Source organism: Aquarana catesbeiana, linkage group LG08, assembly GCF_042186555.1.
Source record: "Aquarana catesbeiana isolate 2022-GZ linkage group LG08, ASM4218655v1, whole genome shotgun sequence".
Lineage (NCBI taxonomy): Eukaryota > Metazoa > Chordata > Amphibia > Anura > Ranidae > Aquarana > Aquarana catesbeiana.
Genome location: NC_133331.1, coordinates 18,437,532 through 18,448,633, shown reverse-complemented (window position 1 = coordinate 18,448,633; position 11,102 = coordinate 18,437,532). Strand labels below are relative to the sequence as shown.

Sequence of the window (11,102 nt, the reverse complement as noted above, 5' to 3'; positions counted from 1 at the left end):
TGAATTCAATTTGGAGAATCGGTAAAACCTGGGTAAAGCATTTCACCAAAGCATAAACTGTCAATATCCTTCACAGAGCTGTAAAATTTGCTTAACAATAATAAAAACTCTAATTTTTCCTACTTCTTCATTTTTTTCTTCGCTCGTTTTTCTTCCCACACCCTGCAGTGTTTGCAAGGAAATGTCTTCACCTCTATCTCTACAGGGCGGAGTTCTTGAAGCTTAGTCTAATCTCCACTGTACGGTGTTTAGTCGGTATACTTCGAGGACATACACCCAGCACAAGATGTGTACTAGAAAACACCAACAAGAGCCCAAGGAAAAGGCAGTAGAAGAGGGTAAGAGTCTCCTTTTCCTCACACTCAGACCAGTAGTAGTCACAGCTCCTCTAAGATACATCACCATTACACAAGACAAAGCTGAAACTGTTTCTACTGAGTTATGTTTCAAATGAAACCAAACAATTTAGGACTGCAAGCTTTTAACTGGATTATCAGTGTTCTTTTATGCATTTATTTTTTTATTTAGCGTTTTTTTTTTATTTGTTTTCTTATTTACTTTGTATTTGATTATTATTTGTATCTGTGGCTATCATTTTATTTTAAAAAAAAGGACATGTAAGAGTAACAGAAGAGTAAAGGAGTAAAAATAAGGTACACGCTGCATAATATACAGAGCAAGGTACTGTAAAATGAGATTTGCATAGATGGGGCACTATTCCTCCCACTGATACCAATGATGGGGCACTATTCCTCCCACTGATACCAATGATGGGGCACTATTCCCCTCCACTGATACCAATGATGGGGCAGAATTCCTCCCACTGATACCAATGATGGGGCACCACTCCACTCTTGGACACCAATGATGGGGCACCATTCCACTCTTGGACACCAATGATGGGGCACTATTCCTCCCACTGACACCAATGATGAGGCACTATTCCCCCCACTGATACCAATGATGGGGCACAATTCCTCCCTCTGACACCCATGATGGGGCACAATTCCTCCCTCTGACATCAATGATGGGGCACCATTCCACTCTTGGACACCAATGATGGGGCACTATTCCTCTCTTGGACACCAATGATGGGGAACTATTCCTCCCACTGATACCAGTGATGGGGCCATATTCATCCCATTGATATCAATGATGAGGCAATATTCCTTCCACTGGCCCCAATGATGGGGCCCCATTCCTCCCACTGATACCAATGATGGGGCCCCATTCCTCCCACTGATACCAATGATGGGGCCCCATTCCTCCCACTGATACCAATGATGTGGAACTATTCCTCCTATTGGCACTAATGATGGAGAACTATTTCTCTCATGGACAAATATGAGGGGGCACTATTTATTTCATTGACACCAACATCAGGACATTTTCTACCCAAACTGGCCACAGTGTGGCCCCTCTAAATTCTGAGGAATTGTAAACTGGCCCTTTGTTTAGAAAGTTTGGAGACCCCTGAGCCAGAGCTTAGTAAATGATGGAATACTCTTCTGACTTCCATCATTCAATCATGTGTAAGCAAAAATGTATATATTTTTTTTCCTTTCATGTGATTGGGTATTCTTTGCAAAGTGAAGCTTCACCTCATAACTAAGCTCTGGAGAAGTGCACTGTCTTTTTGCCTTTAGTAAATTCACCTCATTGCTGTCAATATCCATTTCCAGACCTGTGATGTACCCGTACCTCGCTAGACTTCGGATGGTTATACCGGGATGGTGCCTTCAGCTGCAGACATCACCCCCGGGGCTGTTTTTTTAGAGCAGGTGGTTGGCTCTCTTGTAAAAGCAATGCTAGTGGCACACTAGCCGATGGATTGCTTGTGGATTGCTTTTACAAGCAGCGGGAGGGGAAGTCTCCCGTCGCTTTCTTGGGCTACCCCGTCCCATTGGGAGACCCCAATGCCCAGCTGGTGCATCTACTGGCTGGTTGGTGAGCCGAACAAATCCCACATTAGCTTTGACTAGCTCTCGGCTATTGTAACTCAGAAGCGATGACCTGACATCACTTCTGGTTTACCCCAACCATTTAAATAAAATCAAAAGCATTTGACGAAAACTTTAGTCCTGCTTGCACACTTATGCCCTGTACACGCGGTCGGATTTTCCGACGGAAAAAGTGCGATCGGATTGTGTTGTCAGAAATTCCGATCGTGTGTGAGCTCCATCGGACTTTTTCCGTCGGAATTTCTGACACACAAAGTTTGAGAGCAGGATATAAAATTTTCTGACAACAAAATCCGATCGTTTAAATTCCGATCGTGTGTAGACCAATCTGACGCACAAAGTGCCACGCATGCTCAGAATAAATTAAGAGACGAAAGCTATTGCCCCGTTTATAGTCCCAACGTACGTGTTTTACGTCACCGCGTTCAGAATGATCGGATTTTCCGACAACTTTGTGCGACCATGTGTATGCAAGACAAGTTTGAGCCAACAGCCTTCGGAAAAAATCTGATGGATTTTGTTGTCGGAATGTCTGGTCAATGTCCGACCGTGTGTACGGGGCAAAACAGCGATCATCCCACACATGTGAGGCATCACTGCAAACATCAGATCATGGACAGTAATTCTAGCACCAGACCTCCTCTGTATATCTATAGTTGTAACTTGAAAAGGCTATTAAAGCGTCGATCTATGGATAGTAACATTTACATTTGTTTGTCGCAGTTGCACGGGCGTGCACAATTTTAAACTGTGACATGTTTGGTATCCATTTACTTGGTATAACATCATCTTTTCTATTTTACAAAACATTTGGGTTATGTTTTGCATTAAAATTTAAAAAAAAGTGTATTTTTTCCAAATAATGTGTTTGAAAACCACTGCGCAAATACAGCGTGACATAAAAAATGTCGACACCCACTAATTTATTCTCTAGGCCTCTGCGTTGAAAAAATATATAATGTTTGTGGGGGGTTCTAAGTAATTTTTTAGCAAAAAATATTAATTGTTACATATAAACAAAAAGTGCCAGAAAAGGCCTGGACTGGAAGTGTATATATATATATATACATGTACAGACTAAAATAATAAAACCACTTCCGGATCGCCTCACGCCGATATACGACGGCACTTTGAAGAGGGATATCTTTGTTATGGTAGCAGCTAGCTACCATAACCCCGGTATACTCTTCTTCAGTGAGCGGTCCGCTTTCAGATAAAAGTGGTCTCTGTGGCGGATTCGCCGCAAGATCACTTTTATTGGGGGTGGGAGGGGGGCTCCCGCCACTCCCCAGGTGCCCTCCACTGCTTACCAGAGCCGTCGGTAGCAGCGAAGGCGATCGGATCCTTCTTCCTGCTTGGTATGGAGATGAGTGAGGGGAAGATGGCCTCCACCCGTCTCCATACCATTACAGGGTGGAAGCGACATCAAAACATCACTTCTGCCCATAGCTCTTAAAGGGCCAGTTTTCAATTATTTTTAAATTTCATTTAATTAATTTTTTTTATTTTATTGCATTTTAGTGTAAATATGAGATGTGAGGTCTTTTTTGACCCCAGATCTCATATTAAAGAGGTCCTGTCATGCTTTTTTTCTATTACAAGGGATGTTTACATTTCCTTGTAATAGGAATAAAAGTGACACAATTTTTTTTAAACAGTGGTAAAAATAAAAAATAAAAAAAATCCGTCTCGACAAGCTCGTGTGCAAAAGTGAACACATACGTGAGTAGCGCCCGCATATGAAAATGGTGTTCAAACCACACATGTGAGGTATCGCCTATCGCCGCGATCGGTAGAGCGAGAGCAATAATTCCAGCCATAGACCTCCTCTTTAACTGAAAACATGCAACCTGTAGAATTTACGTCGCCTATGGAGATTTTTAAAGGTAAAAAAAAGTTTGTCGTCATTCAGGAGCGGGCGCAATTTTGAAGCGTGAACATGTTGGGTATCAATTTACTCAGCGTAACATTATATTTCACAATATAAAAAAAAAATTAGGCTAAGTTTAATGTTGTCTTATTTGTTAGTTCAAAAATGTGTATTTTTTCCAAAAAGTGTACTTGTAAGACCGTTGGAGCTAATACCGTGTGACAGAAAGTATTGCAACGACCGCCATTTTATTCTCCAGGGTGTTAGAAAAAAATATATATAATGTTTGGGGGGTCTAAGAAATTTTCTAGCAAAAAAAAATTGTTTTTAACTTATGAACACCAAATCTCAGAAAGAGGCTCCGGTCCTTAAGTGCTTAAGTGTGGAAAAAAACAAGCATACATACTAGGGGTGCAACGGATCGTCATCGACCCGTGATCCGATCCGCGGAGGTTGATCCGTACGGGACACCCGCGATCCTCAGCCATAGGAAAGGCCGCAGCTTCGGCCTAAGCTCCGGAGCGGCGGTCATCTTGGTACACCCGACGGCCGTTTAGCACGTGATCGCTAAATGACAGAGCGATCACTTGTAACAAACCGGCATCATGTCCATGACGCCGGTCCTCTCTCCCCTCTGTGTACTGATCTGTACAGTGGGAGGGGAGAGATCGGATGGCAGCAGTGCCAATACTCTGCAATGCCCTGCCAATACTCTGCAATGCCCTGCCAATACTCTGCAATGCTCTTGCTGCAATGCCCTGCCAATACTCTGCAATGCCCTGCCAATACTCTGCAATGCCCTGCCAATACTCTGCAACGCCCTGCTGCAATGCCCTGACAATACTCTGCAATGCCCTGCCAATACTCTGCAATGCTCTGCAATGCCCTGCCAATACTCTGCAATGCCCTGCTGCAATGCCCTGCCAATACTCTGCAATGCCCTGCTGCAATGCCCTGACAATACTCTGCAATGCCCTGCCAATACTCTGCAATGCCCTGCCAATACTCTGCAATGCCCTGCTGCAATGCCCTGACAATACTCTGCAATGCCCTGCCAATACTCTGCAATGCTCTGCAATGCCCTGCCAATACTCTGCAATGCCCTGCTGCAATGCCCTGCCAATACTCTGCAATGCCCCGCTGCAATGCCCTGCCAATACTCTGCAATGCCCTGCCAATACTCTGCAATGCTCTGCAATGCCCCTGCCAATACTCTGCAATGCCCTGCTGCAATGCCCTGCCAATACTCTGCAATGCCCTGCCAATACTCTGCAATGCCCTGCCATACCCTGCCAATAGTCTGCCATACCCTGCCAATACTCTGCAATACTCTGCCACACCACGCCCAATAGGGAGATTGAGGATATTACAGTGGGGAGATTTTTTTTGTTGATCCGAAAATGATCCAAACCGTGACTCCTGATCCGAGGAACGATCCGAAACCGTGAGTTTTTTGATCCGTTTGCACCCCTAATACATACTCACCTCCATGTTGCAATATCAATGCAATGCCACAGCAGTCCCACATCGGCTCTAAGCACATGAAAGCTCATCGCTCTGTTCTTGGTCTGCTTATAGCAGAGAGTGGTGACTGCCAGCATTCACTGGAACTTCAGGCTGGGTAGATCCCAACAATATTGTCGGGATCCTTCCAGAGCTTGGAGCGGTTCATCCTTGTCAGCTAAAAGCAGGCTTTAGCCCACTGTTGGCTGGTTTAGGGTCACAGGAGTGCAGAAGTAAGTGCACTCATGTGACCCACAAGAGAAGTATGAATAAAGAAGCCTTGGCCATACTTATCATTGACCAAAGGATGCTTCTCGGGTCTTATTGCCTTACATTAGGAGCCAATAAGGCTTTGTGGAATGCACATGTGGTGCAGGCAGGGAGGTGGCTCAATTCAGGAATATATTTCAACTCTGCATTTCTCTGTTTGGATTGAGATGTGAAAATGTGAGAACAGACATGAAATATGAACAAAGCATTTCCCTCTGTAGTGTGTACTTGTTTCAATCCAGAGCACTAAGTGTAATTTCTGTCTGCTGCCTCCTTCCTCTGCTACCAGCATGAGTCACTTCTGACACCAAGAGGCAAAAAGGTGACAGGGGGAGGGACCTCCAGCTGATTGACAGCCTCGGCTCTGTTCCTGTGTGCTGTGTAAAGTGGGGTGTGTCCTTTCCCTCCAATCAGCTCACAATCAATCTCTTCACTGATGTAGCTCTCCGCCCCCTGCTTTTTAGAGCTGAGAGATCCTGTGTATATTCTGCACTTTGAGTAGATAAACAGGTGCAACTTATGGAGGAGGATTTGTTTAATCTCTGCGTATCACCTCAGGCCAGTCACTTCACTGGGTATATGGAAAGGGTTACAAGCACTAGTGTTGCACATATGCTGAAAGTATGGTCAATAATTCCAATGTGCGAAGGGAGTAGAGCTGCACGATTCTGGCTAAAATGAGAATCACGATTTTTTTACTTAGAAGATAGATCACGATTCTCTCACGATTCTCGCGGCGTAACATCATCTTTCACATCAAAAAAAAAAAAAAAATTGTGCTAACTTCACTATTTCGTTTTTTTTTTTTTATTTATTGAAGTGTATTTTTCCCAAAAAATTGCATTTGAAAGACCGCTGGGCAAATACAGTGTGACATAAAATATTGCAGCAATTGACATTTTATTCCCTAGGGTAGGGTCTCTGCTAATATATATATATAATGTTTGGGGGTTCCAAGTAATTTTTTTAGCAAAAAATATTGATTTTAACTTAAGAAAGAAGTGTCAGAAAAAGATTTAGACTTTAAGTGGTTAAACTTCCTTCATTTACATGTTGTTTAAAACTTGGCAGACTGCCCAGTTATTTGTTTACACAGAAGTTCTATCCCTTTGATCTAAGAAGGAAGTTAGATACAATGTTTCAAGTTCTAAACTTGGCAGACTGCCCGGATGTTTTCTTTTGACAGCTGAGTGAGCAGATAATCTCTCCACTTGTTTATATGAAAGAATCTTCAAACTCAGCAGGACAGATCGTCAGAGGGGGTGAATCGAGATCACGATTTTTTAACGATTAATTGTGCAGCTCTAGAAGGGAGCGGGCCGGGTGAAACCAGAAGTGTTTTTATTGAAAAGTTTCTGCAATTACACAAACACATGACCTTCAGACTGATAGACAGGATAGCAACTGCTATTCCGTTCATACATAATAATACACATCTATATCTGTAATAATAACATTCTCACACACAGGAATAACATCCTTAATAGAAAATAATAAACAATTGTACATGTGTCGATATGTTATTTAATCACACCGCAGCAACCGCAGCCTTTACTGATCACAGGGATGTAAACTAACCGCTTGCCGACCGCCGCATGTACTTATACGTCAGCAGAATGGCACGGCTGCGCAAATGGGCGTACTTGTACGTCCCCTTGAATTTGCCGCCGTGCCATCATGCGCGTGCCACCAGCGGCACACGCGCGCTCCCGCCGCGAGCTCCGTGAGTAGGATCGCGGGTCCCGCGGACTCGATGTCCGCTGGGATACCCGCAATCGTCTCACGAAGAGGAAGAGCGGGGAGATGTAAACAAGCATCTCCCCGTTCTGCCTAGTGACACTGTCACTGGTCATAGATCCCTGTGATTGGGAGCGGTGATCAGTGACGTGTCACTCGTAGCCACACCCCTAACAGTTACAATCACTCTCTAGGACACAACTAACCCCTCCCTAGCACCCTAGTGTTAACCCCTTCACTGCCAGTGTCATTTACACAGTAATCAGTGCAATTTTATAGCACTGATCGCTGTAAAAATGACAAGGGTCACAAAAATGTGTCAAAATTGTCCGATCTGTCCGCCATAATGTCGCAGCCACGGTAAAAATCGCAGATCGCCGCCATTACTAGTAAAAAAAAATTAATAATAAAAATGCCATAAAACTATCCCCTATTTTGTAGACGCTATAACTTTTGTGCAAACCAATCAATAAACGCTTATTGCGATTTTTTTTTACCAAAAATATGTAGGAGAATACGTATCGGCCTAAACTGAGGGAAAAAAATGTTTTTTTTATATATTTTTGGGGAATATTTATTATAGCAAAAAGTAAAAAATATTGTGTTCTTTTCAAAATTGTCGCTCTATTTTTGTTTATAGCGCAAAAAATAAAACCCGCAGAGGCGATCAAATACCACCAAAAGAAAACTCTATTTGTGGGGAAAAAAAGGACATGAATTTTGTTTGGGAGCCACGTCGCACGACCGCGCAATTGTCAGTTAAAGCGAGGCAGTGGCGAATCGCAAAAAGTGCTCTGGTCTTTGGGCAGCAAAATGGTCCGGGGCTGAAGTGGTTAAATCAATTTCACCCTGTTTATAATCTTAAATATGCCCCCTCTTACCTGCAATGACACAAACAAATGACCTTCAGACTGACAGACTGGGTAGCAACTGCTATTCCGTTCCCACCAAAAACAAAGGTCAGACTTTTGGTTCCCCCTGCTATTAGCAGTAATGGTTCCACTCTATGCTGCCATCAACTGGTGATTTAATAGAAATGCCATGAGTTTTACTTTCTCCATTAGCAGAACTATAATCCTTTTATGTGGGGTACCTGATTTTGACATCCCTTACACTCCCCCCCACAAAATTTTATGTCGTCCCCGACATACACATGTAGCGCAGGGGTTTGCTACCAAAGTTATCATGCTAAGTAATGTATTGTTTCTTAAGCAAGGGTTTGGCTCCCTCTAGTGACCACTGAAACATGAATACACAGTCTTTATATCCATACTAATTGTTATCAACTGTCATTTATTGTTTGCAATTAATCACACTGTGTATTGTGTTTAATATCCACTTTAGTAGACGTTCTGAGTGGTTAATTATTATTCTGTGTGAGTCTCTATTACTACTACAGCTGGTGAAGTGACGGGATCCAGGGCTATGGTAAACATATTTTGTGGTTCATTATTACTGTTTCTCTCTATTGCTGGGTCCCACATTAATATTATGAAGCAGATGTGCCAGAGGGGTTGAGACCATTCTTGGGGTTGAGAGGCAGGGTGCAGAACCAAATGTTCATTAGCAGCTCCTGCGGGGGGTAGAGCTACACACAGATTTTAGTATAAGAACCAATCCTTTCCCCATCTTACAATAACCATAGGGAGCCAAGGTTAGGTAGTAATCCACTTACTTGACAAACCGTCCTCCCTGTGACATCTATAGCCAACTAATTAGTAAACCTCTACAACACAGGTTTGTCTGGATTATTGAGAAGGTTTGATGGGGAAATTAAGGGACACCTTATTACTTTTGTACTTTTATTACTTCCTATTACACCTTATTACTTCTACACCTTATTACTTTTTTATTACTTCTGGCAATACAGCCAGCCAGGGGCGTTGCTAGGTCTACAAAAAATCTGGGGCTAGAGCCCATAGCAGCGTAGTAAAGAAAGTCATACGCTTGGGCGGGCATACACATGTATATACAGTAATATACATGTGTGTATATATATCCCCAGAGAGCCCCCCACTTACATCAGGGTCCCCAGACAGCCCCCTTACATCAGGGTCCCCAGAGAGCCCCCCCTTACATCAGAGTCCTCAGAGAGCCTCCCCTTTCATCAGGGTACCCAGAGAGCCCCCCTTACATTAGGGTCCCCAAAAAGCCTCCCCCTTAAATTTGGGTCCCTAGAGAGCCTCTGCCTTAAAATCAGGGGCCCCAGAGAGCTTCTCCCTTGCATCAGGGTCCCCAGAGAGGCCCCCACTTATATAAGGGTCCCCAGAGAGCCTCCCCTCCCCTTGGGGACCCCTGCAGAGACTCAGGGCTATTGGCCCCAGATTCGGGGCTAAAGCCTCAAAAGCCACCCCCTAGCAACGCCCCTGCAGCCAGCCCTCCTGTACTGGGCTTGGGCCCCATCAATTCATAAGGGGGACCCAAGCACCTGCTGAGCAGGACTGTACTGTCTTACTGCAGACACCAATGTCTTCCTCTGCAGCTCTGCCAGCTTCTCATCTTTCTCCCTCCAGCTGCACTGCAAGGGGGATTGGTCCTAGCACATGTGCCCCTTCCACCTGCTGTCTGGGCCCCTTTTCCCCACAGCACTTCCAGGTTCCCTCCTCTCTTCTCCCACCGGAAACTCTTATGGGCACACAGGGGGGTGATTCAGGATGGAGGGCGGGAGAATGGGCCGGTAAATATGTAATTTACTGGCCCCTTCTTTTTCCAAATGAATACAGTGAGCAATCGATACCAATCACTCCTGTTTCTATTCATTACTGAAACATAGTAAACTGAGGCTGCAGAGAAATGAACTAATAAATCTATGTCCTCAGTCACTTTTAACTGGGGGGGCCTGTCCTATCAAGTAGGCTGTACGGGGCCCTATCAATTCTAACAGCTAACAGCTATCTAACACCCATCTAGGATGGTGCTACACACATTCAATACATTTTTTTTTTTTAAAAACAGCATTTTTGCTTGCACATGATTGATGATGGAGTAAAGGATAATGATGGGTAGTGTTCCTTGGTCTGTGAAGTCAGCTGGCCCACATCCCTAAAATTACAGAATGAATCACTCAAGAGTTTGTTTCCTCTACCTTGACTATTGCATTGTTGTTTGCACATCCTGTAAATTAGATGAGATTAGATTAGAAAATATTTAAATTTTTTTAAAAATAAATTTTATTTATATAATTTTTTTATCTTTACTACTCGATTTGGGGTGAAGCAGCAACTCTGGAAACAAACTCTTGAGTGATTCATGATTGATGATGGAAGTCAACTAGGGTTGTCCCGATACCGACACTAGTATCGGGACCGATACAGAGCATTCGGGTGAGTTCTTGTACTCGCACAAATGCTCCTGATGCCTTATCCGATACCTGGGAGATGCAGTGTTTCAGATTAGGCAACCCAGCACAACCGGAAGTCAGCGGGTGGAACAACGGAAGTGACGCCACCCTGACGCCCATCTTGGTACACCCTGGACTCGGCCGCAGTAAGCCATCAGCGGACATCTTGTTACACCCAACCCATATAGCCGCATAAAAGCCGGTGCTGCTTTTATGCGGCCGAGTGCAAGGAGTACCAAGTTGGGCGCTTGGCAGGCAGCCTTTCCTCTCATGGCATTTCAGTAGCTGCCCATTAGTACCAATAATTGCCACCTATCAGTGCCCAATGCCTATAAGTGCCGCCTATCAGTGCCAGCCACCTGTCAGTGCCATCTATCAGTGCCAGCAACCTGCCAGTGCCACCTATCAGTGCCCAATGCCC

General features: G+C 44.1%; 1 protein-coding gene across 1 annotated transcript in view; it reads left to right on the top strand.

Annotated features, from left to right (window-relative positions):
* Window positions 1–256: 256 nt before the first annotated feature.
* The window catches only part of LOC141105617 (C-type lectin domain family 2 member A-like), a 94,682-nt gene continuing 83,836 nt past the window's right edge, over window positions 257–11,102 (top strand). The window contains exon 1 of the mRNA XM_073595570.1: window positions 257–338. Coding sequence (XP_073451671.1) covers window positions 287–338 — 52 coding nt within the window. The 5' untranslated portion in view covers window positions 257–286. The remainder of the gene's footprint in view (window positions 339–11,102) is intronic.